The 27,672-nt window shown below is 45.1% G+C and overlaps 1 protein-coding gene across 1 annotated transcript in view; it reads left to right on the forward strand.

Annotated features, from left to right (window-relative positions):
- Positions 1-27,672, forward strand: part of LOC124000453 (tumor necrosis factor receptor superfamily member 16-like) — a 63,370-nt gene that overhangs the window by 20,516 nt on the left and 15,182 nt on the right. The window contains exon 3 of the mRNA XM_046306811.1: positions 14,181-14,543. Within this exon, the coding sequence (XP_046162767.1) occupies positions 14,181-14,543 (363 nt within the window). The remainder of the gene's footprint in view (positions 1-14,180; positions 14,544-27,672) is intronic.

The following is a 27,672-nucleotide window of genomic DNA, read 5'->3' on the forward strand; positions in this document are numbered from 1 at the left end:
CAGATACAGCATAAATTACTGTCCTTTACAGCCAGATACAGCATCAATTACTGCCCTTTACAGCCAGATACAGCATAAATTACTGCCCCTTACAGCCAGATACAGCATAAATTACTGTCATTTACAGCCAGATGCAGCATAAATTACTGCCCTTTACAGCCAGGTACAGCATAAATGACTGCCCTTTACAGCCAGATACAGCATTAATTATTGTCCTTTACAGCCAGATACAGCATAAATTAGTGTCCTTACAGCCAGATACAGCATAAATTACTGCCCTTTACAGCCAGATACAGCATAAATTACTGTCCTTTACAGACAGATACAGCATTAATTACTGCCCTTTACAGCCAGATACAGCATAGATTGTTGTCCTTTACAGCCAGATACAACATTAATTACTGGCCTTTACAGCCAGATACAGCATAAATGACTGCCCTTTACAGCCAGATACAGCATAAATTACCATCCTTTACAGCCAGATACAGCATAAATTACCGTCCTTTACAGACAGACACAGCATAAATTACTGCCCTTTACAGACAGATACAGCATTAATTACTGCCCTTTACAGCCAGATACAGCATAGATTGTTGTCCTTTACAGCCAGATACAACATTAATTACTGGCCTTTACAGCCAGATACAGCATAAATGACTGCCCTTTACAGCCAGATACAGCATAAATTACCATCCTTTACAGCCAGATACAGCATAAATTACCGTCCTTTACAGCCAGATACAACATTAATTACTGGCCTTTACAGCCAGATACAGCATAAATGACTGCCCTTTACAGCCAGATACAGCATAAATTACCATCCTTTACAGCCAGATACAGCATAAATTACCGTCCTTTACAGACAGACACAGCATAAATTACTGCCCTTTACAGACAGATACAGCATTAATTACTGCCCTTTACAGCCAGATACAGCATAGATTGTTGTCCTTTACAGCCAGATACAACATTAATTACTGCCCTTTACAGCCAGATACAGCATAAATTACTGTCCTTTACAGCCAGATACAGCATTAATTACTGCCCTTTACAGCCAGATACAGCATAAATTATTGTCCTTTACAGCCAGATACAACATTAATTACTGGCCTTTACAGCCAGATACAGCATAAATGACTGCCCTTTACAGCCAGATACAGCTAAAATTATTGCCCTTTACAGCCAGATACAGCATAAATTACTGCCCTTTACAGCCAGATACAGCATAAATTACTGTCATTTACAGCCAGATGCAGCATAAATTACTGCCCTTTACAGCCAGGTACAGCATAAATGACTGCCCTTTACAGCCAGATACAGCATTAATTATTGTCCTTTACAGCCAGATACAGCATAAATTAGTGTCCTTACAGCCAGATACAGCATAAATTACTGCCCTTTACAGCCAGATACAGCATAAATTACTGTCCTTTACAGCCAGATACAGCATAAATGACTGCCCTTTACAGCCAGATACAGCATAAATTACTGCCCTTTACAGCCAGATACAGCATAAATTACTGTCCTTTACAGCCAGATTCAGCATTAATTACTGCCCTTTACAGCCGGATACAGCATAGATTGTTGTCCTTTACAGCCAGATACACCATTAATTACCATCCTTTACAGCCAGATACAGCATAAATTACCATCCTTTACAGCCAGATACAGCATAAATGACTGCCCTTTACAGCCAGATACAGCATAAATTACTGGCCTTTACAGCCAGATACAGCATAAATGACTGCCCTTTACAGCCAGATACAGCATAAATTACTGTCGTTAACAGCCAGATGCAGCATAAATTACTGCCCTTTACAGCCAGGTACAGCATAAATGACTGCCCTTTACAGCCAGATACAGCATTAATTATTGTCCTTTACAGCCAGATACAGCATAAATTACTGTCCTTTACAGCCAGAAACAGAATTAATTACTGCCCTTTACAGCCAGATACAGCATAAATTACTGTCCTTTACAGCCAGAAACAGAATTAATTACTGCCCTTTACAGCCAGATACAGCATAAATTACTGTTCTTTACAGCCAGATACAGCATTAATTACTGCCCTTTACAGCCAGATACAGCATAAATTATTGTCCTTTACAGCCAGATACAACATGAATTACTGGCCTTTACAGCCAGATACAGCATAAATGACTGCCCTTTACAGCCAGATACAGCTAAAATTATTGCCCTTTACAGCCAGATACAGCATAAATTACTGTCCTTTACAGCCAGATACAGTATAAATTACTGTCCTTTACAGCCAGATACAGCATAAATTACTGTCCTTTACAGCCAGATACAGCATCAATTACTGCCCTTTACAGCCAGATACAGCATAAATTACTGCCCCTTACAGCCAGATACAGCATAAATTACTGTCATTTACAGCCAGATGCAGCATAAATTACTGCCCTTTACAGCCAGGTACAGCATAAATGACTGCCCTTTACAGCCAGATACAGCATTAATTATTGTCCTTTACAGCCAGATACAGCATAAATTAGTGTCCTTACAGCCAGATACAGCATAAATTACTGCCCTTTACAGCCAGATACAGCATAAATTACTGTCCTTTACAGACAGATACAGCATTAATTACTGCCCTTTACAGCCAGATACAGCATAGATTGTTGTCCTTTACAGCCAGATACAACATTAATTACTGGCCTTTACAGCCAGATACAGCATAAATGACTGCCCTTTACAGCCAGATACAGCATAAATTACCATCCTTTACAGCCAGATACAGCATAAATTACCGTCCTTTACAGACAGACACAGCATAAATTACTGCCCTTTACAGACAGATACAGCATTAATTACTGCCCTTTACAGCCAGATACAGCATAGATTGTTGTCCTTTACAGCCAGATACAACATTAATTACTGGCCTTTACAGCCAGATACAGCATAAATGACTGCCCTTTACAGCCAGATACAGCATAAATTACCATCCTTTACAGCCAGATACAGCATAAATTACCATCCTTTACAGCCAGATACAGCATAAATGACTGCCCTTTACAGCCAGATACAGCATAAATTACCGTCATTTACAGACAGACACAGCATAAATTACTGCCCTTTACAGCCAGGTACAGCATAAATGACTGCCCTTTACAGCCAGATACAGCATTAATTATTGTCCTTTACAGCCAGATACAGCATAAATTAGTGTCCTTACAGCCAGATACAGCATAAATTACTGCCCTTTACAGCCAGATACAGCATAAATTACTGTCGTTTACAGCCAGAAACAGCATTAATTACTGCCCTTTACAGCCAGATACAGCATAAATTACTGTCCTTTACAGCCAGATACAGCATTAATTACTGCCCTTTACAGCCAGATACAGCATAAATTATTGTCCTTTACAGCCAGATACAACATTAATTACTGGCCTTTACAGCCAGATACAGCATAAATGACTGCCCTTTACAGCCAGATACAGCTAAAATTATTGCCCTTTACAGCCAGATACAGCATAAATTGCTGCCCTTTACAGCCAGATACAGCATAAATTACTGTCATTTACAGCCAGATGCAGCATAAATTACTGCCCTTTACAGCCAGGTACAGCATAAATGACTGCCCTTTACAGCCAGATACAGCATTAATTATTGTCCTTTACAGCCAGATACAGCATAAATTAGTGTCCTTACAGCCAGATACAGCATAAACTACTGCCCTTTACAGCCAGATACAGCATAAATTACTGTCCTTTACAGCCAGATACAGCATAAATGACTGCCCTTTACAGCCAGATACAGCATAAATTACTGCCCTTTACAGCCAGATACAGCATAAATTACTGTCCTTTACAGCCAGATTCAGCATTAATTACTGCCCTTTACAGCCGGATACAGCATAGATTGTTGTCCTTTACAGCCAGATACACCATTAATTACTGGCCTTTACAGCCAGATACAGCATAAATGACTGCCATTTACAGCCAGATACAGCTAAAATTATTGCCCTTTACAGCCAGATACAGCATAAATTACTGTCCTTTACAGCCAGATACAGCATAAATTACCGTCCTTTACAGACAGACACAGCATAAATTACTGCCCTTTACAGACAGATACAGCATTAATTACTGCCCTTTACAGCCAGATACAGCATAGATTGTTGTCCTTTACAGCCAGATACAACATTAATTACTGGCCTTTACAGCCAGATACAGCATAAATGACTGCCCTTTACAGCCAGATACAGCATAAATTACCATCCTTTACAGCCAGATACAGCATAAATTACCATCCTTTACAGCCAGATACAGCATAAATGACTGCCCTTTACAGCCAGATACAGCATAAATTACCGTCATTTACAGACAGACACAGCATAAATTACTGCCCTTTACAGCCAGGTACAGCATAAATGACTGCCCTTTACAGCCAGATACAGCATTAATTATTGTCCTTTACAGCCAGATACAGCATAAATTAGTGTCCTTACAGCCAGATACAGCATAAATTACTGCCCTTTACAGCCAGATACAGCATAAATTACTGTCGTTTACAGCCAGAAACAGCATTAATTACTGCCCTTTACAGCCAGATACAGCATAAATTACTGTCCTTTACAGCCAGATACAGCATTAATTACTGCCCTTTACAGCCAGATACAGCATAAATTATTGTCCTTTACAGCCAGATACAACATTAATTACTGGCCTTTACAGCCAGATACAGCATAAATGACTGCCCTTTACAGCCAGATACAGCTAAAATTATTGCCCTTTACAGCCAGATACAGCATAAATTGCTGCCCTTTACAGCCAGATACAGCATAAATTACTGTCCTTTACAGCCAGATGCAGCATAAATTACTGCCCTTTACAGCCAGGTACAGCATAAATGACTGCCCTTTACAGCCAGATACAGCATTAATTATTGTCCTTTACAGCCAGATACAGCATAAATTAGTGTCCTTACAGCCAGATACAGCATAAACTACTGCCCTTTACAGCCAGATACAGCATAAATTACTGTCCTTTACAGCCAGATACAGCATAAATGACTGTCCTTTACAGCCAGATACAGCATAAATGACTGCCCTTTACAGCCAGATACTGTTATGCAGGTGAAGGAGGACCCAAACGCGACTTAACAGAAACAGAGTTTATTAATGCTCAAAACCGAATAACTGAAATCCTCTAGATAGTAGAGGGGAAAACAACTGGAGAAGCGGCCACAGACTGCAGGTCGCTTCGGGTAGGCGCAGGCCGTAGTCAACTGAGACACCTGCTCACACGCAGCGTCTGAAGAAGGCACAAAACACGACAGGACAGGGTGATACACAATCACGGCAAAAAACACGACAGGACAGGGCGAAACGCAATTACAGCATGGAATACAAAACAAGGAACCGATGGAACAGGAACGGATCACAAAGGAATAAATAGGGAGTCTAATCAGGGGAAAGGATCGGGAACAGGTGTGGAAAGACTAAATGATGATTAGGGGAATAGGAACAGCTGGGAGCAGGAACGGAACGACAGAGAGAAGAGAGAGCGAGAGAGTGAGAGAGGGAGGGGGAGAGAGAAGGATAGAACCAAACAAGACCAGCAGAGGGAAACGAATAGCATGGGGAGCACAGGGACAAGACATGACAATGAATGACAAACATGACAGTACCCCCACTCACCGAGCGCCTCCTGGCGCACTCGAGGAGGAATCCTGGCGGCAACGGAGGAAATCATCGATGAGCGAACGGTCCAGCACGTCCCGAGACGGAACCCAACTCCTCTCCTCAGGACCGTAACCCTCCCAATCCACTAGGTATTGGTGACCCCGTCCCCGAGAACGCATGTCCATAATTTTATGTACCTTGTAAATAGGTGCGCTCTCGACAAGGACGGGAGGGGGGGAGGGAAGACGAACGGGGGTGCGAAGAAAAGGCTTAACACAGGAGACATGGAAGACAGGATGGACGCGACGAAGATGTCGCGGAAGAAGCAGTCGCACAGCGACAGGATTGACGACCTGGGAGACACGGAACGGACCAATGAACCGCGGAGTCAACTTACGAGAAGCTGTCGTAAGAGGAAGGTTGCGAGTGGAAAGCCACACTCTCTGGCCGCAACAATACCTTGGACTCTTAATCCTGCGTTTATTGGCGGCTCTCACCGTCTGTGCCCTGTAACGGCAAAGTGCAGACCTCACCCTCCTCCAGGTGCGCTCACAACGTTGGACAAACGCTTGAGCGGAGGGAACGCTGGACTCGGCAAGCTGGGATGAGAACAGAGGAGGCTGGTAACCCAGACTACTCTGAAACGGAGATAACCCGGTAGCAGACGAAGGAAGCGAATTGTGAGCGTATTCTGCCCAGGGGAGCTGTTCTGCCCAAGACGCAGGGTTCCTGAAAGAAAGGCTGCGTAGTATGCGACCAATCGTCTGATTGGCCCTCTCTGCTTGACCGTTAGACTGGGGATGAAACCCGGAAGAGAGACTGACGGACGCACCAATCAAACGACAGAACTCCCTCCAAAACTGTGACGTGAATTGCGGACCTCTGTCTGAAACGGCGTCTAACGGGAGGCCATGAATTCTGAATACATTCTCAATAATGATTTGTGCCGTCTCCTTAGCGGAAGGAAGTTTAGCGAGGGGAATGAAATGTGCCGCCTTAGAGAACCTATCGACAACCGTCAGAATCACAGTCTTCCCCGCAGACAAAGGCAGACCGGTAATGAAGTCTAAGGCAATGTGAGACCATGGTCGAGAAGGAATGGGGAGCGGTCTGAGACGACCGGCAGGAGGAGAGTTACCCGACTTAGTCTGCGCGCAGTCCGAACAGGCAGCCACGAAACGGCGCGTGTCACGCTCCTGAGTCGGCCACCAAAAGCGCTGGCGAATAGACGCAAGAGTGCCTCGAACACCGGGATGACCCGCTAACTTGGCAGAGTGAGCCCACTGAAGAACAGCCAGACGAGTGGAAACAGGGACGAAAAGGAGGTTACTAGGACAAGCGCGCGCGACGCAGTGTGCGTGAGTGCTTGCTTAACCTGTCTTTCAATTCCCCAGACTGTTAACCCGACAACACGCCCATAAGGAAGAATCCCCTCGGGATCAGTAGAAGCCACAGAAGAACTAAACAGACGGGATAAGGCATCAGGCTTGGTGTTCTTGCTACCCGGACGGTAAGAAATCACAAACTCGAAACGAGCGAAAAACAACGCCCAACGAGCTTGACGGGCATTAAGTCGTTTGGCAGAACGGATGTACTCAAGGTTCTTATGGTCTGTCCAAACGACAAAAGGAACGGTCGCCCCCTCCAACCACTGTCGCCATTCGCCTAGGGCTAAGCGGATGGCGAGCAGTTCACGGTTACCCACATCATAGTTGCGCTCAGATGGCGACAGGCGATGAGAAAAATAAGCGCAAGGATGAACCTTATCGTCAGACTGGGAGCGCTGGGATAGAATGGCTCCCACGCCTACCTCTGAAGCGTCAACCTCGACAATGAATTGTCTGGTGACGTCAGGAGTAACGAGGATAGGAGCGGACGTAAAACGTTCTTTTAGAAGATCAAAAGCTCCCTGGGCGGAACCGGACCACTTAAAACACGTCTTGACAGAAGTAAGAGCTGTGAGAGGGGCAGCAACTTGACCGAAATTACGAATGAAACGCCGATAGAAATTAGCGAAACCTAAGAAGCGCTGCAACTCGACACGTGACCTTGGAACGGGCCAATCACTGACAGCTTGGACCTTAGCGGAATCCATCTGAATGCCTTCAGCGGAAATAACGGAACCGAGAAAAGTAACGGAGGAGACATGAAAAGAGCACTTCTCAGCCTTTACGTAGAGACAATTCTCTAAAAGGCGCTGTAGAACACGTCGAACGTGCTGAACATGAATCTCGAGTGACGGAGAAAAAATCAGGATATCGTCAAGATAGACAAAAACAAAAATGTTCAGCATGTCTCTCAGAACATCATTAACTAATGCCTGAAAAACAGCTGGCGCATTGGCGAGACCGAACGGCAGAACCCGGTACTCAAAATGCCCTAACGGAGTATTAAACGCCGTTTTCCACTCGTCCCCCTCTCTGATGCGCACGAGATGGTAAGCGTTACGAAGGTCCAACTTAGTAAAGCACCTGGCTCCCTGCAGAATCTCGAAGGCTGATGACATAAGGGGAAGCGGATAACGATTCTTAACCGTTATGTCATTCAGCCCTCGATAATCCACGCAGGGGCGCAGAGTACCGTCCTTCTTCTTAACAAAAAGAACCCCGCCCCGGCCGGAGAGGAAGAAGGCACTATGGTACCGGCGTCAAGAGACACAGACAAATAATCCTCGAGTGCCTTACGTTCGGGAGCCGACAGAGAGTATAGTCTACCTCGAGGAGGAGTGGTCCCCGGAAGGAGATCAATACTACAATCATACGACCGGTGAGGAGGAAGGGAGTTGGCTCGGGACCGACTGAAGACCGTGCGCAGATCATGATATTCCTCCGGCACTCCTGTCAAATCGCCAGGTTCCTCCTGAGAAGTAGGGACAGAAGAAATGGGAGGGATGGCAGACATTAAACACTTCACATGACAAGAAACGTTCCAGGATAGGATAGAATTACTAGACCAATTAATAGAAGGATTATGACATACAAGCCAGGGGTGACCCAAAACAACAGGTGTAAACGGTGAACGAAAAATCAAAAAAGATATAGTCTCACTGTGGTTACCAGATACTGTGAGAGTTAAAGGTAGTGTCTCAAATTTGATACTGGGAAGATGACTACCATCTAAGGCAAACATGGGCGTAGGCCTGTCTAACGGTCTGAAAGGAATGTTATGTTTCCGAGCCCATGCTTCGTCCATGAAACAACCCTCAGCCCCAGAGTCAATCAAAGCACTGCATGTAGCACCCGAACCGGTCCAGCGTAGATGGACCGACATAGTAGTACAAGATCTAGATGAAGGGACCTGAGTAGTAGCGCTCACCAGTAGCCCTCCGCTTACTGATGGGCTCTGGCCTCTTACTGGACATGAAATAACAAAATGTCCAGCAACTCCGCAATAGAGGCACAGGCGGTTGGTGATCCTCTGTTCCCTCTCCTTATTCGAGATGCGAATCCCTCCCAGCTGCATGGGCTCAGTCTCAAAGCCAGAGGGAGATGGTTGCGATGCGGAGCAGGGAAACACCGTTGATGCGAGCTCTCTTCCACGAGCCCGGTGACGAAGATCTACCCGTCGTTCTATGCGGATGGCGAGAGCAATCAAGGAGTCCACATCTGAAGGAACCTCCCGGGAGAGAATCTCATCCTTAACCACTGCGTGGAGTCCCTCCAGAAAACGAGCGAGCAGCGCCGGCTCGTTCCACTCACTAGAGGCAGCAAGAGTGCGAAACTCAATGGAATAATCCGTTATGGACCGTTCACCTTGGCATAAGGAAGCCAGGGCCCTAGAAGCCTCCTCACCAAAAACTGAACGGTCAAAAACCCGAATCATCTCCTCTTTAAAGTTCTGGAATCTGTTAGAGCAATCAGCCCTTGCCTCCCAGATAGCTGTGCCCCATTCTCGAGCCCGGCCAGTAAGGAGTGAAATGACGAAAGCAACCCGAGCTCTCTCTCTAGAGTATGTGTGGGGTTGGAGAGAGAACACAATCTCACACTGCGTGAGAAAGGAGCGGCACTCAGTGGGCTGCCCGGAGTAGCAAGGTGGGTTATTAACCCTGGGTTCAGGAGGCTCGGCAGGCCAGGGAGTAACAGGTGGCACGAGACGTAGACTCTGGAACTGTCCAGAGAGGTCGGAAACCTGAGCGGCCAGGTTCTCCACGGCATGGCGAGCAGCAGACAATTCCTGCTCGTGTCTGCCGAGCATGGCTCCTTGGATCTCGACGGCAGTGTAACGAGCGTCTGAAGTCGCTGGGTCCATTCTTTGATCGGTTCCTTCTGTTATGCAGGTGAAGGAGGACCCAAACGCGACTTAACAGAAACAGAGTTTATTAATGCTCAAAACCGAATAACTGAAATCCTCTAGATAGTAGAGGGGAAAACAACTGGAGAAGCGGCCACAGACTGCAGGTCGCTTCGGGTAGGCGCAGGCCGTAGTCAACTGAGACACCTGCTCACACGCAGCGTCTGAAGAAGGCACAAAACACGACAGGACAGGGTGATACACAATCACGGCAAAAAACACGACAGGACAGGGCGAAACGCAATTACAGCATGGAATACAAAACAAGGAACCGATGGAACAGGAACGGATCACAAAGGAATAAATAGGGAGTCTAATCAGGGGAAAGGATCGGGAACAGGTGTGGAAAGACTAAATGATGATTAGGGGAATAGGAACAGCTGGGAGCAGGAACGGAACGACAGAGAGAAGAGAGAGCGAGAGAGTGAGAGAGGGAGGGGGAGAGAGAAGGATAGAACCAAACAAGACCAGCAGAGGGAAACGAATAGCATGGGGAGCACAGGGACAAGACATGACAATGAATGACAAACATGACAGATACAGCATAAATTACTGCCCTTTACAGCCAGATACAGCATAAATTACTGTCCTTTACTGCCAGATACAGCATTAATTACTGCCCTTTACAGCCAGATACAGCATAGATTGTTGTCCTTTACAGCCAGATACAACATTAATTACTGGCTTTTACAGCCAGATACAGCATAAATGACTGCCCTTTACAGCCAGATACAGCTAAAATTATTGCCCTTTACAGCCAGATACAGCATTAATTACTGCCCTTTACAGCCAGATACAGCATAAATTACTGTCGTTTACAGCCAGATGCAGCATAAATTACTGCCCTTTACAGCAAGATACAGCATAAATGACTGCCCTTTACAGCCAGATACAGAATTAATTATTGTCATTTACAGCCAGATACAGCATAAATTAGTGTCCTTACAGCCAGATACAGCATAAATTACTGCCCTTTACAGCCAGATACAGCATAAATTACTGTCTTTTACAGCCAGATCCAGCATAAATGACTGCCCTTTACAGCCATATACAGCATAAATTACTGCCCTTTACAGCCAGATACAGCATAAATTATTGCCCTTTACAGCCAGATACAGCATTAATTACTGCCCTTTACAGCCAGATACAGCATAAATGACTGCCCTTTACAGCCAGATACAGCATAAATTACTGTCCTTTACAGCCAGATACAGCATTAATTACTGCCCTTTACAGCCAGATAAAGCATAAATTATTGTCCTTTACAGCCAGATACAGCATTAATTACTGACCTTTACAGCCAGATACAGCATACATGACTGCCCTTTACAGCCAGGTACAGCATAAATGACTGCCCTTTACAGCCAGATACAGCATTAATTATTGTCCTTTACAGCCAGATACAGCATAAATTAGTGTCCTTACAGCCAGATACAGCATAAATTACTGCCCTTTACAGCCAGATACAGCATAAATGACTGTCCTTTACAGCCAGATACAGCATAAATGACTGCCCTTTACAGCCAGATACAGCATAAATTACTGCCCTTTACAGCCAGATACAGCATAAATTACTGTCCTTTACTGCCAGATACAGCATTAATTACTGCCCTTTACAGCCAGATACAGCATAGATTGTTGTCCTTTACAGCCAGATACAACATTAATTACTGGCTTTTACAGCCAGATACAGCATAAATGACTGCCCTTTACAGCCAGATACAGCTAAAATTATTGCCCTTTACAGCCAGATACAGCATTAATTACTGCCCTTTACAGCCAGATACAGCATAAATTACTGTCGTTTACAGCCAGTTGCAGCATAAATTACTGCCCTTTACAGCAAGATACAGCATAAATGACTGCCCTTTACAGCCAGATACAGAATTAATTATTGTCATTTACAGCCAGATACAGCATAAATTAGTGTCCTTACAGCCAGATACAGCATAAATTACTGCCCTTTACAGCCAGATACAGCATAAATTACTGTCTTTTACAGCCAGATCCAGCATAAATGACTGCCCTTTACAGCCATATACAGCATAAATTACTGCCCTTTACAGCCAGATACAGCATAAATTATTGCCCTTTACAGCCAGATACAGCATTAATTACTGCCCTTTACAGCCAGATACAGCATAAATGACTGCCCTTTACAGCCAGATACAGCATAAATTACTGTCCTTTACAGCCAGATACAGCATTAATTACTGCCCTTTACAGCCAGATAAAGCATAAATTATTGTCCTTTACAGCCAGATACAGCATTAATTACTGACCTTTACAGCCAGATACAGCATACATGACTGCCCTTTACAGCCAGATACAGCATTAATTACTGCCCTTTACAGCCAGATACAGCATTAATTACTGCCCTTTACAGCCAGATACAGCATTAATTACTGCCCTTTACAGCCAGATACAGCATTAATTACTGCCCTTTACAGCCAGATACAGCATTAATTACTGACCTTTACAGCCAGATACAGCATACATGACTGCCCTTTACAGCCAGATACAGCATTAATTACTGCCCTTTACAGCCAGATACAGCATTAATTACTGCCCTTTACAGCCAGATACAGCATAAATTACTGCCCTTTACAGCCAGATACAACATGAATTACTGCCCTTTTACAGCCAGGTACAGCATACATTACTGCCCTTTACAGTCAGATACAGCATTAATTACTGCCCTTTACAGCCAGGTACAGCATAAATTACTGCCCTTTACAGCCAGGTACAGCATAAGTTACTGCCCTTTACAGCCAGATACAGCATTAATTATTGTCCTTTACAGCCAGATACAGCATAAATTACTGCCCTTTACAGCCAGAAACAGCATAAATTACTGAAAAATATGAATACATTCTTCCTACACAGTAAATATATCAGTAGCTTGTGTAAAAGACTTGCCAGTATGGGTTTAGTCTACAGTATTGCTGTGCGATAGGAGTGCGACTTCTCAGAGACCCAAGGCAGGAGATACTGAAGAAACACAATAATCTATTGATAATCAAAACAATTAGTCTTTTGCAAAGAAGTGTGGGCTGTTGCATTTTAATTAAAACATTTTTGAATATACAATCAATAAAGTGTTTGGCACTCGGTATAGGGAGCATGTTACTGTCGTTAGAAGGAGGCCAAGGTGCAGCGTGGTAGGCGTTCATTTGACTTTATCTTCAAATGTCACCAAAAAACAACAAAATACAAACACATGTACATTTCTGCAGGCTCCACAGCAACTATGCAAAAACAAAATCCCACAAACTAGGGTGGAAAACAGGCTGCCTAAGTATGATTCCCAATCAGAGACAGCGATAGACAGCTGCCTCTGATTGGGAACCCTACCTGGCCAAAAAATAAATAGAAAACTAGAATGCCCACCGAAATCACACCCTGACTTAACCAAATAGAGACATAAAAAGGCTCTCTGAGGTCAGGGCGTGGCACAGCATGCATGTTTAGTTTACATTTACATTTAAGTCATTTAGCAGACGCTCTTATCCAGAGCGACTTATAAATTGGTTTGAAAAAGTCACTGTAAAAGACTAAAACATTCTGCCCACACCTCTACAGAAATGTGATCAAATTGGCCATTGCTCTTTCTTTGAGAAACTGCCGTACCATGGTCTAATTCCAATAGTTCCACATCATACAGCAAATAAAGTGTGTTGAAGGGTGTTATAGTCAGGTGAATGGAGGGCGTTTTCCTGGCAGAGTTATAATGCTTGTTCACACACGCACAGTTTCATGGCAAGTCTGATTTACAATGGGAAACATGCGTATGGCGTGCGCTACGTTTGTACATCTCAATGTTGTTAGACGTATGTATTCTTTTCAGAAATATCTTGAAACATACTTTAAAATGATGAAGAGTGGCCAAGCATCAAATAATCAGTGGTCATTTGTGCCAAACACCAGCTTGATTAACTTTGAATACAGGCCATCTCATCTTCTGTTCAGAGCAGTAGAGAGCTACATCATTACAGTACAGTCGGTACAGTCCATACAGAGATCAATCTAGTAATGAGCACGGTGGGCTTCAGACTCCTTCAGAACACTAATCATCCAGAGCCCACTGGATCACTGTGTGTCCCCTCTCGATGAACACAGCAGCAGTAAACATGATTCATGTCATTAGACTGACTGTCTCTGTCTCCTCCCTCCATCCCCCTCTCTCCTCTGTCTCATCCTCCCTTCATTGTTCTCTATCCCCCTCTTCTTTCTTCTCCTCCAGGTGAGACCTATTCAGAGACCTACAGCCACACAGACACCTGTATCCCCTGCACCATGTGTACAGGTCTGATGCGCATGCAGACGCCCTGCACCGACTCCAACAATGCCATCTGCGTGTGTGACTACAACTACTACCTGAATGAGGTGTCTGGGCGCTGTGAGCCCTGCACGGTGTGCCCGGCGGGCCAGGGCGTGTTGGCACACTGCGAGCACAACCACGACACAGTGTGTGAGGACTGTATAGACGACACCTACTCTGACCGGGACAGCTCCCTGGACCCCTGCCTGCCCTGCACCATATGTGATGAGGGCATCGAGGTGGAGCTGAGCGCCTGCACCCCCATCAGCGACTCCCTCTGCCATAGTAAGAGAACCAACGTACACTCACATCAACATACACACACACAACCTGCAAGCTAGCCAGTAGCAGTAACGTCTGGGAACTTATGGTAATCGTTGCCCTCCTGTCCTATCAGGGTCGTATAGTAAAGGCCTGTAATGTCTCTATCACAATGTTTTCTTTCTCATGTGAATTTAGGAGGTCAACAGGGGTGACTTCCACATGTGTCTGTTCTACAGTCAGGGTCAGAGGGCCATGCAGGCCAAATTGTCAGACTGCAGAAAAAACAGAACACGTGGTTACAGAGGTCAAGAAGTGGTGGAGTGTCAACACAGAGACAGTGCATAATCTCCAAACGCTCTAACTAGAGGCCAGGTATTCCCTCTGTAGGCACGGTGAACACAGATGCACTACAGGGCAGGCTGCAGCACTGGAGAACATACCCAGGAAGCTGTCAATCCAGTAGGGTGGATGTGGCATGAAATCAGCCATGTCAGTGAATAATAAGCCCAGCCTCTGGGAGGTCCACTGCTGCTGCAAGATATGGAGCTCCCTGCTTTGGTAGCAGACTGGGTTAGGTTTATAGTAATGTGTTGGCTCCACAGGCGGGGTTAGGTTTATAGTAATGTGTTGGCTCCACAGGCTGGGTTAGGTTTATAGTAATGTGTTGGCTCCACAGGCGGGGTTAGGTTTATAGTAATGTGTTGGCTCCACAGGCGGGGTTAGGTTTATAGTAATGTGTTGGCTCCACAGGCTGGGTTAGGTTTATAGTAATGTGTTGGCTCCACAGGCTGGGTTAGGTTTATAGTAATGTGTTGGCTCCACAGGCGGGGTTAGGTTTATAGTAATGTGTTGGCTCCACAGGCTGGGTTAGGTTTATAGTAATGTGTTGGCTCCACAGGCTGGGTTAGGTTTATAGTAATGTGTTGGCTCCACAGGCTGGGTTAGGTTTATAGTAATGTGTTGGCTCCACAGGCGGGGTTAGGTTTATAGTAATGTGTTGGCTCCACAGGCTGGGTTAGGTTTATAGTAATGTGTTGGCTCCACAGGCGGGGTTAGGTTTATAGTAATGTGTTGGCTCCACAGGCTGGGTTAGGTTTATAGTAATGTGTTGGCTCCACAGGCGGGGTTAGGTTTATAGTAATGTGTTGGCTCCACAGGCTGGGTTAGGTTTATAGTAATGTGTTGGCTCCACAGGCTGGGTTAGGTTTATAGTAATGTGTTGGCTCCACAGGCGGGGTTAGGTTTATAGTAATGTGTTGGCTCCACAGGCTGGGTTAGGTTTATAGTAATGTGTTGGCTCCACAGGCGGGGTTAGGTTTATAGTAATGTGTTGGCTCCACAGGCTGGGTTAGGTTTATAGTAATGTGTTGGCTCCACAGGCTGGGTTAGGTTTATAGTAATGTGTTGGCTCCACAGGCTGGGTTAGGTTTATAGTAATGTGTTGGCTCCACAGGCTGGGTTAGGTTTATAGTAATGTGTTGGCTCCACAGGCGGGGTTAGGTTTATAGTAATGTGTTGGCTCCACAGGCGGGGTTAGGTTTATAGTAATGTGTTGGCTCCACAGGCTGGGTTAGGTTTATAGTAATGTGTTGGCTCCACAGGCGGGGTTAGGTTTATAGTAATGTGTTGGCTCCACAGGCTGGGTTAGGTTTATAGTAATGCGTTGGCTCCACAGGCGGGGTTAGGTTTATAGTAATGTGTTGGCTCCACAGGCTGGGTTAGGTTTATAGTAATGTGTTGGCTCCACAGGCTGGGTTAGGTTTATAGTAATGTGTTGGCTCCACAGGCTGGGTTAGGTTTATAGTAATGTGTTGGCTCCACAGGCGGGGTTAGGTTTATAGTAATGTGTTGGCTCCACAGGCGGGGTTAGGTTTATAGTAATGTGTTGGCTCCACAGGCTGGGTTAGGTTTATAGTAATGTGTTGGCTCCACAGGCGGGGTTAGGTTTATAGTAATGTGTTGGCTCCACAGGCTGGGTTAGGTTTATAGTAATGCGTTGGCTCCACAGGCGGGGTTAGGTTTATAGTAATGTGTTGGCTCCACAGGCTGGGTTAGGTTTATAGTAATGTGTTGGCTCCACAGGCTGGGTTAGGTTTATAGTAATGTGTTGGCTCCACAGGCGGGGTTAGGTTTATAGTAATGTGTTGGCTCCACAGGCTGGGTTAGGTTTATAGTAATGTGTTGGCTCCACAGGCGGGGTTAGGTTTATAGTAATGTGTTGGCTCCACAGGCTGGGTTAGGTTTATAGTAATGTGTTGGCTCCACAGGCTGGGTTAGGTTTATAGTAATGTGTTGGCTCCACAGGCTGGGTTAGGTTTATAGTAATGTGTTGGCTCCACAGGCTGGGTTAGGTTTATAGTAATGTGTTGGCTCCACAGGCTGGGTTAGGTTTATAGTAATGTGTTGGCTCCACAGGCGGGGTTAGGTTTATAGTAATGTGTTGGCTCCACAGGCTGGGTTAGGTTTATGGGACCAGCAGGTTTGAGTTCCAGAAAATATACTGTATGAAGGTAATGATCAAATTTATAACAGAAGTCCTTAATGCCACCTCCAGATGGCATTTGGTACAGATGGACTAGAATGTTCCAAGGTTTTGTAAAAGTGATAAAAACAAGGCTTGATATTGGTTTTGGATCATGGACATTAATTTGGGGTTTTGGAAACAAGATTTCTGTAATGGTTTTGGATGTTAGGTTCTTGGATGTTAGGAACTTGGAACTTGCACACTTACTAGGATTAGTTACTTTTTGGATGGGGGACTTGGGTGAGGTTTGTGTGCTGGGCTTGGATGCTGCCTGGGCCAGAAATGCCACATTTCAAATGCAAGTGGGATATCCGTGGACACCTGCTGCACTGTGCTGGAGATGCTTGTCAGGCAGATGGGGCCATAAATCGCTCTTCTTTTAATGTTCTGTCATCTCGTGGAAGTTCTCAGTTAGTTGTGAAACAAACTGAGAAAAGATCCAAAGAGGAGGAAACACTCTCTCACCCACACATAGGTTATGTCCAAAATAGCACTCTATTCCCAATATAGTGAATTGCTTTTAACCAGAGCCTGTGGTGTGTCCTGGTCAAACGTAGTACACTACATAGTGAGTAACGTGTCATTTAGGAGGCAAACTGACAGCTGTTTCTGGGTTCTCAAAAAGGCAGAAACACCTGCTTCTGATCAGCCATGGACATCTCTATTCAGAGAGAGGGAGTTTAAAATGAGAGAAGAGATAGAAAGAGATCGAAAGAGAGAGAGAGAGAGAGAGAGAGAGAGAGAGAGAGAGAGAGAGAGAGAGAGAGAGAGAGAGAGAGAGAGAGAGAGAGAGAGAGAGAGAGAGAGAGAGAGAGTAGAAGGTAGTGAGGACAGAAGAAGACATGTCCCAGCACCATAATCACATGAACAAGTCCAGAACCTTCCCAATTCATAATCACATGAACCAGTCCAGAACCTTCCCAATTCATAATCACATGAACATGTCCAGAACCTTCCCAATTCATACTCACATGAACAAGTCCAGAACCTTCCCAATTCATAATCACATGAACAAGTCCAGAACCTTCCCAATTCATAATCACATGAACAAGTCCAGAACCTTCCCAATTCATAATCACATGAACAAGTCCAGAACCTTCCCAATTCATACTCACATAAACCAGTCCAGAACCTTCCCAATTCATAATCACATGAACAAGTCCAGAACCTTCCCAATTCATACTCACATAAACCAGTCCAGAACCTTCCCAATTCATAATCACATGAACAAGTCCAGAACCTTCCCAATTCATAATCACATGAACAAGTCCAGAACCTTCCCAATTCATAATCACATGAACAAGTCCAGAACCTTCCCAATTCATAATCACATGAACCAGTCCAGAACCTTCCCAATTCATAGTCACATGAACAAGTCCAGAACCTTCCCAATTCATAGTCACATGAACCAGTCCAGAACCTTCCCAATTCATAGTCACATGAACAAGTCCAGAACCTTCCCAATTCATAGTCACATGAACAAGTCCAGAACCTTCCCAATTCATAGTCACATGAACAAGTCCAGAACCTTCCCAATTCATAGTCACATGAACAAGTCCAGAACCTTCCCAATTCATTATCACATGAACCATTCCAGAACCTTCCCAATTCATAATCACATGAACCAGTCCAGAACCATCCCAGTTAATAATCACATGAACAAGTCCAGAACCTTCCCAATTCATAATCACATGAACCAGTCCAGAACCTTCCCAATTCATACTCACATGAACAAGTCCAGAACCTTCCCAATTCATACTCACATGAACAAGTCCAGAACCTTCCCAATTCATAGTCACATGAACCAGTCCAGAACCTTCCCAATTCATAGTCACATGAACCAGTCCAGAACCTTCCAAATTCGTAGTCACATGAAACAGTCCAGTAACTTCCCAATTCATAATCACATGAACCAGTCCAGGACCATCCCAATTAATAATCACATGAACAAGTCCAGAATCTTTCCAATTCATAATCACATGAACCAGTCCAGAACCTTCCCAATTCATAGTCACATGAACAAGTCCAGAATCTTTCCAATTCATAATCACATGAACCAGTCCAGAACCTTCCCAATTCATAGTCACATGAACGAGTCCAGAACCTTCCCAATTCATAGTCACATGAACAAGTCCAGAACCTTCCCAATTCATATGGACTGCAGAAATCCAGTCAAACCGCACTTCGTGTGCCTCATACAGTGAGTGAACATCTATGTCAGGCCTTCTATTATGAGTGATGTACAGTAGGGTACAATGCAGCCTTGTGCTGTTCCATATAGAGGACCACCAGCAGTGGAGAAAACGACAGCACACAAGCAGAGCGCCTCTCACCTCTGACCTCGGGGCTCTTCTTCTCTGTGACCATGTGTTGTGTTCCGCTGGCCACGGACAGGACTAGAGACAGTGCTAGAGACAGTAGTGGCAGTTTGGGGTGGCTCTGGGTGACCTTGCCCTGTGTGGTGTGTCAGGGGGACTCTGGCATGTGAAAGGAGCCACAGTCATACACCCATAAGGTCACATGGAAACATGTGGACGCCATCAAACCATTGCCATGACTGTTCTGTTCCCAAGACACCCTGGTGGTCTATGAGGACAAATCTGGTGCTCACTCTCTGGTCACCCCCAAAACCAATTCCTCCTTTGGCCGCCTCTCCTTCCAGTTCTCTGCTGCCAATGACTGGAATGAACTACAAAAATCTCTGAAACTGGAAACACGTATCTCCCTCACTAGCTTTAAGCACCAGTTGTCAGAGCAGCTCACAGATTACTGCACCTGTACATAGCCCATCTATAATTTATTTTGCTCCTTTGCACCCCATTATTTCTATTTCTACTTCGCACATTCTACCACTGCAAATCTACCATTCCAGTGTTTTACTTTCTATATTGTATTTACTTCGCCACTATGGCCTTTTTTTGCCTTTACCTCCCAACTCACCTCATTTGCTCACATTGTATATAGACTTATTTTTCTATTGTATTATTGACTGTATGTTTGTTCTACTCCATGCGTAAGTCTGTGTTGTTGTATGTGTCGAAATGCTTTGCTTTATCTTGGCCAGGTCGCAATTGTAAATGAGAAGTTGTTCTCAACTTGCCTACCTGGTTAAATAAAGGTGAAATAAAAAATAAATACAAGTAGCAACAGTGCATGAGGACAACATCTACAAAACAAGCAGTGGTGACAAAACATTTGAGAACATTTACAGCATGCAGGTTTTAACAGCATGTCTCTGTTATTTCTAGATCAGTTCAATCTGCAGCAAGAGGGGAGAAATGGTCTACAATGCTGCCATGTCAATATTTAAAATGTTGACATTTCTGAAGTGATATTTGGTTGTAAAGGCTAGCATGAGGGACAAGAAGTAGCTAGCCACAATGACCCATGGCATATACGGTGAGGAAAAAATGATTTGATACCCTGCTGATTTGTACGTTTGCCCACTGACAAAGAAATGATCAGTCTATAATTTTAATGGTAGGTTTATTTGAACAGTGAGAGACAGAATAACAACAAAAAGATCCAGAAAAGCATACGTAAAACAATTATAAATTGATTTGCATTTTAATGAGGGTCAATAATCCAGAACGGTGGGGTAAGGTACAAAACGGCAGGCAGTCTCAGGGTCAAGGCAAGTCTCAGGGTCAAGGCAGGCAGTCTCAGGGTCAAGGCAGGCAGTCTCAGGGTCAAGGCAGGCAGTCTCAGGGTCAAGGCAGGCAGTCTCAGGGTCAAGGCAGGGGTCAGTCTCAGGGTCAAGGCAGGCAGTCTCAGGGTCAAGGCAGGCAGTCAAGGCAGGCAGTCTCAGGGTCAAGGCAGGCAGTCTCAGGGTCAGGCTGGCAGTCTCAGGGTCAAGGCAGGCAGTCTCAGGGTCAAGGCAGGCAGTCTCAGGGTCAAGGCAGGCAGTCTCAGGGTCAAGGCTGGCAGTCTCAGGGTCAAGGCAGGCAGTCTCAGGGTCAAGGCAGGCAGTCTCAGGGTCAAGGCTGGCAGTCTCAGGGTCAAGGCTGGCAGTCTCAGGGTCAAGGCAGGCAGTCTCAGGGTCAAGGCAGGCAGTCTCAGGCAGGCAGTCAAGGCTGGCAGTCTCAGGGTCAAGGCAGGCAGTCTCAGGGTCAAGGCAGGCAGTCTCAGGGTCAGTCTCAGGGTCAAGGCAGGCAGTCTCAGGGTCAAGGCAGGCAGTCTCAGGGTCAAGGCTGGCAGTCTCAGGGTCAAGGCAGGCAGTCTCAGGGTCAGGGGCAGTCTCAGGGTCAAGGCAGGCAGTCTCAGGGTCAAGGCAGTCTCAGGGTCAGTCTCTCAGGGTCAAGGCAGGCAGTCTCAGGGTCAAGGCAGGCAGTCTCAGGGTCAAGGCAGTCTCAGGGTCAAGGCTGGCAGTCTCAGGGTCAAGGCAGGCAGTCTCAGGGTCAAGGCAGGCAGTCTCAGGGTCAAGGCAGGCAGTCTCAGGGTCAAGGCTGGCAGTCTCAGGGTCAAGGCAGGCAGTCTCAGGGTCAAGGCAGGTAGTCTCAGGGTCAACACCGGGAAGGACTAGAAAACAGGAGCAAGAAAACAGGCAGGAGCGCAGCGGAACAAATGCTGGTAGGTTTTATGAACAAAACAAACTACTAACAGACAAACAGAGAACACAGGTATACATACACAGGGGATAATGGGGAAGATGGGCGACACCTGGAGGGGGGTGGAGACCATCACAAAGACAGGTGAAACAGATCAGGGTGTGACACAAACAGGCTTTCACAGCATTCCATATCTGAAGACAGAAAACATTATAAAGATACAGGCTTCATTATACTTCAATTACACAGCACAGAATATTATGTTGCTATTATCTCGCTGTCCTCAAACTTTTCCCCTCTAGGTACTGGAACTGGACAATCTTTTCATAATGTCCTGGCACAAAATGACCTGCCCTGTCCAGCAGCCGACACTCTCCCTTTACTGACAGCTGGAGGTTCAATTTCACCCCCTTCCATGTCATTTGGAGACTGTGTTTTTAATTAACAATGATTATATCAAGATAGCTAGCTAATAGGACGTTTGCTAGCTGATGACATTTAATTCACTTAGCTTAACAGTGTGTAAAGTCAGCTAATTAGCAGTTCAATTGAGTTATGCCGGGTGTACACTACACAATTTTAGCTGTACCTGAAATCTGATACAAAACCCCCATGTCGTTGCCTACTCAGGGCGCGCGGCCGACACCAACGGTCATTTAACTTGAACAGGTCAGAGACGCAATCTGAGGGCTACCGATCTAGTCTTCGAGCAGTCCCAGACATCCCGATATTTTCAGACATGTTGGATTTTATCGGAGCAAAATCTGCAATGTTCTTGTAGTGTGAAAGGTGCAACAACAAGCTTTTAGAACTGTGATCAGCAATAGCCAATGAGAGCTCGCCAGAGAAGAAGCCAGTGAGATGTTGACATTGTTTCGCGAACGATGACTACTACTAGTATGCGTTTATACTTGCCTTTAACCAAAACGTTAAATCGTTACAGCTCTGAAGTGCACAAGCAATGTTATTCAATTCAAAATGTTGGCTAGACATTTCAACTATGTGTGGCAAGCATGAATGTCTGACTGAAAACATTTATGAGGCTGCTTTGAGCCAAAGCGTGTTGTAGCTACGTTAAATGAAATGACATAATTGTTGCAATGGAAAGTCTAGTTCAACAACTCTAAATAGCAAACCGCAGCTTGTGTAGATCTATAAAACAACATGAACCCACTCATACCAATATCACTAAGTAATTTAGGTCAATACATGTGTTGGTTTATCTGTCATCTGAGCAGATGATGCAACGTTTACATGTCCACTTTCATTTCAATGTGTCGACTAGAGTGTAGAAAGATGGCGGAAGTGGATGCTGAGTTGGAATCAAGCAGCGCGTCGAGCAAATTTGGTGAAGACGAATGTTCTGAATGGAGAACAGTAGTTGAAATTGTCTCAAATTGGAGTGGAGGATACGTGTGTGAATGATAATGAATTGCTTCTTGATGGGATGCGTTTGTTGAGTAAGGATGCATATGTGGGAAACCCGTTTGAGGTGTCTAAAATGGCGTATTTTGATTCATTGTATTTCTGAAGAGCAGAGGAAGATTTCAGTGGGACTCAAACGAATCCGGACAACAGAAGTTTTATGTTTTGAACGTCAGAGTAGAGCACCTGTTAAAAGAGTCATCTCAGGGGGCGACGACAGATGTTCAGGTTGAATATACCTGAAGAGAATTCCTGGTGTGGTTGGTGCCCGGCGTCTGAACTGCTGGGGGAATGGAGAAATAGAAGAAAGTCTGTCGATTCTGTTGGTTTTTGATAAAGAGCAAATACCTACGCATGTGAAGCTTGGTTATGTAGGAAGCTTTCGTTCCCACACCACTGCAGTGTAAGAATATTAAAGGATTTGACCACGTTTCAAGTGTGTGCAGACGTTTCAACTGTGTGTAGACGAACAGAGTATTCTGAAGAATGTTGTGTAGAAACATGGTGTTGCAATTGTGGTGGGGATCATGATCCCGAGTTCCTGGAGTGCCCTGTGAAGGTGAGGGAGGTGGCAAAAGTTAGAGCTGTCAATCAAATCTCCTATGAGGAGGCGATTAAAATAATTGAGAAAACAAGTCCCATCAAATCAAATGTTATTGATCACATACACATGGTTAGCAGATGCAAGTGTAGTGAAACGCTTGTGCTTCTAGTTCCAACTATGCAGTAAAATCTAACGAGTAATCTAACAAATTCACAACAACTACCTTATACACACAAATACACACAAATGTAATGTGATGAATAAGTATATTACATATAAATATATGGGTGTGCGATGGCGTGCGGCATAGACAAGATGCAGTAGATGTTGTAGAATACAATATATACATATGAGATGAGTAATGTAGGGTATGTAAACATGATTAAAATGGCGTTATGGTGGACAGGCAGTGGCTCGGGTGGTTGTTGTCCTTGATGATCTTTTTAGCCTTCCTGCGACATCGGGTGCTGTAGGTGTCCTGGAGAGCAGGTACAGTGCCTTGCGAAAGTATTCGGCCCCCTTGAACTTTGCGACCTTTTGCCACATTTCAGGCTTCAGGTGAAACAGAGAGATATAAAACTGTATTTTTTTGTGAAGAATCAACAACAAGTGGGACACAATCATAGAGTGGAACGACATTTATTGGATATTTCAAACTTCTTTAACAAATCAAAAACTGAAAAATTGGGCGTGTTTAGTTTGTCTGGGAGCATGACGTCAGTGTCCGCGACGGGGCTGGTTTTCTTTTTGTAATCCATGATTGACTGTAGACCCTACCACGCACACCTCGTGTTTGAGCCGTTGAAATGCGACTCTACTTTGTTTCTATACTGACGCTTTGCCTGTTTGATTGCCTTGAGGAGAGAATATCTGCACTGTTTGTATTCGGTCGTGTTTCCAGTCACCTTGCCATGATTAAAAGCGGTGGTTCGCGCTTTCAGTTTCGTGCGAATGACATCTCTGATGCACTTGCTAATAAACTCGCTCACCGAGTCAGCGTATACGTCAATGTTATTGTCTGAGGCTATCCGGGACATATCCCTGTCCACGTGATCGAAGCAATCATGAAGCGTGGAATCCGATTGGTCAGACCAGAATTGTATTGACCTGAGCAGCATAAGTGAAGATATGGTACTGGATACACCACAGCCTGTAGTAAATGTTTGCTGCCAGACAAAAGATAATTTGTTGCATTCATTTCAATAGTTATGAGGTATACAGCACAAGTCTCAAAGAAGTCTAGAAAACTGGACAAACTGTCTTAAGGATTTTACATCTGAAGACATTCAAGGGGTGCTGGCGCCGGAAGACCTGCCCTTCCAGGTTCCCCTTGAGCCTGTGCAGGGATCAGATCTGTTTTATATTTTAACAAAAAGGTTTTAATTTATTTGATTTTATTTATTTTTGGATAGTTTTTTCATTTTTGGGGGGAATCCTGTTTCCCTCCAGCATCGTAGGTGGCGGGATGCACATTCAATTGTGTGATCACCAATATACCATAGAACGTGCAATCGACAATCCTCACGACCAAGTGCCACATGGTTTAGTGTGTGAACCCTGTCTGTGCCACATGGTTTAGTGTGTGAACCCTGTCTGTGCCACATGGTTTAGTGTGTGAACCCTGTCTGTGCCACATGGTTTAGTGTGTGAACCCTGTCTGTGCCACATGGTTTAGTGTGTGAACCCTGTCTGTGCCACATGGTTTAGTGTGTGAACCCTGTCTGTGCCACATGGTTTAGTGTGTGAACCCTGTCTGTGCCACATGGTTTAGTGTGTGAGCCCTGTCTGTGCCACATGGTTTAGTGTGTGAACCCTGTCTGTGCCACATGGTTTAGTGTGTGAACCCTATCTGTGCCACATGGTTTAGTGTGTGAACCCTGTCTGTGCCACATGGTTTAGTGTGTGAGCCCTGTCTGTGCCACATGGTTTAGTGTGTGAACCCTGTCTGTGCCACATGGTTTAGTGTGTGAACCCTGTCTGTGCCACATGGTTTAGTGTGTGAACCCTGTCTGTGCCACATGGTTTAGTGTGTGAACCCTGTCTGTGCCACGGTTTAGTGTGTGAACCCTGTCTGTGCCACATGGTTTAGTGTGTGAGCCCTATCTGTGCCACATTGTTTAGTGTGGCACCACTACGTTGGCAAGACAACAAAATACTACAGGAAAGGCGGTTGTTTAGTGTGAGAGGCTCAGCCATGTTAGGATTTTGAAAGTCATGTAGTGCACACCTGGCATTACCCTACAAGTGGCCTACTGTAGCCAGCTAGCTAGCTAATAATACATTGTTTTTGTATTTACTTTCTAGGTTCTCTTCACGATATTTGCAGTGGTAACAAAGTGCAGCAAGCAGCCATGTTGATGAATGGAGACAGGGGAAAAAGTCTGTCACCAGAGTGGTTTAGTTGTGATGTTTGACTTTACCAGTATAATTCACTTTCATTTTCAATTAAAATAAATTGCAGACTGTCGGCCACCTTTCATAACTTGAAACTAGCATAGGCCACAACTACTGGAGGGATATCAGTGGGGGAGGGTTCTTGAAATGTAACACCCAATCAAAATCTTGCCTCCGGGAGCCAGTGGACCATTAAACCGTTTTTGCAAGAAAAAATTATCCAGACTTCGGCAGTTAACGCTTGATCTGATTGAATCTAGGCCTAACTCAGTCAATGTGTGTGATACTAGATTTCAATCTTGCTGACACAGTGTGTGTGTGTGTGTGTGTGCGTGCACACGTGTGTGTTTAAGTAGCTGCGGCAGGCATTTTCACATACTCCCTTCATATCCAGCTGTTTCCAAGTGGCAATCACACACAATGAGAGAATGATTAGAGAGAGAGGGGGGGGGTGCATCAGATGTACTGTGCTGTTCTGTGTGGACTGGAGGGTCGATAAGAGTGCTGGGGTTTCTCCTGCTCACACTCAGGTTTCGCTGGGTGACCTTTATGAGCACCGAACATTCTGCAGCAGGACCCACACAGACTTAGACACTCTCTCTCTCAGCTCACATCTCTCTCTCAGCTCACATCTCTCTCTCAGCTCACATCTCTCTCTCTCTCTCAGCTCATATCACTCTCTCAGCTCATATCTCTCTCAGCTCACATCTCTCTCTCAGCTCACATCTCTCTCTCAGCTCACATCTCTCTCAGCCCACATCTCTCTCTCTCATCCTCTCTCAGCTCACATCTCTTTATCACTCTCTGACTCAGCTCACATCTCTCCCTCTCTCATCCTCTCTCAGCTCACATCTATCTCTCTCCTCCCCTCTCTGTTCATCTCTTCATCTCTCAGCTCAGCGGACTCTCTCCTCCACCATACGGTTAGTTGTGTGTGTCGGTGAGTGTGCAAACTGTGTGTGTGACAGGGTTATTGCACAATTCCTTACACACTAAAGTTGAGCTTTTCATGACTCAGTTTATCACCTACAGACCCTTCTTAGATAAAGAGGGAGAAATTCTTTCTCTCCCTCCTTATCTCTCTTTCTCAGCTTCTCTTCTCCTCCCCTCTCTCCTTCCTCCCTTTCTCCCAGAGCAGCCTTGAGTGGTTAGGCCGAGGGAATAGAGGGGGAAAAGGGATGAGGGGAGGAGTGGGTCATTCAGTGCTTCACTGCTGCAGTGTAATTACTCCTGCTAATCAGAGCACTTTACATCAGTGCTTCTGTTCCTCTACTCCTCCATCCTCTCACCTCCTCTCTCCCCCTCCCCTCCCCTCTCCTAATACCGTCCCTTTCTGACTCTCTCTACCCTCACTCTCCCTATTAACTCTCACTCTCTATGGAAAGCAGAACGCCAACTTGAATCTGTGTGTGTGTGTGTGTGTGTGTGTGTGTGTGTGTGTGTGTGTGTGTGTGTGTGTGTGTGTGTGTGTGTGTGTGTGTGTGTGTGTGTGTGTGTGTGTGTGTGTGTGTGTGTGTGTGTGTGTGTGTGTGTGTGTGTGTGTGTGGTGTTTACAAGAGGCCTAGGCAGATGGTGACTTTTAAACAGTTATAGAGTTTAATGGCAGTTATAGGAGGAAACTGAGGATCAATCAACAACATTGTAGTTACTTCACAATACTAACCTAATTGAGTGAAAAGAAGGAAGCCTGTACATAATGCAAATATTCCAAAACAT

This window comes from Oncorhynchus gorbuscha, linkage group LG16 (genome assembly GCF_021184085.1).
Source record: "Oncorhynchus gorbuscha isolate QuinsamMale2020 ecotype Even-year linkage group LG16, OgorEven_v1.0, whole genome shotgun sequence".
Lineage (NCBI taxonomy): Eukaryota > Metazoa > Chordata > Actinopteri > Salmoniformes > Salmonidae > Oncorhynchus > Oncorhynchus gorbuscha.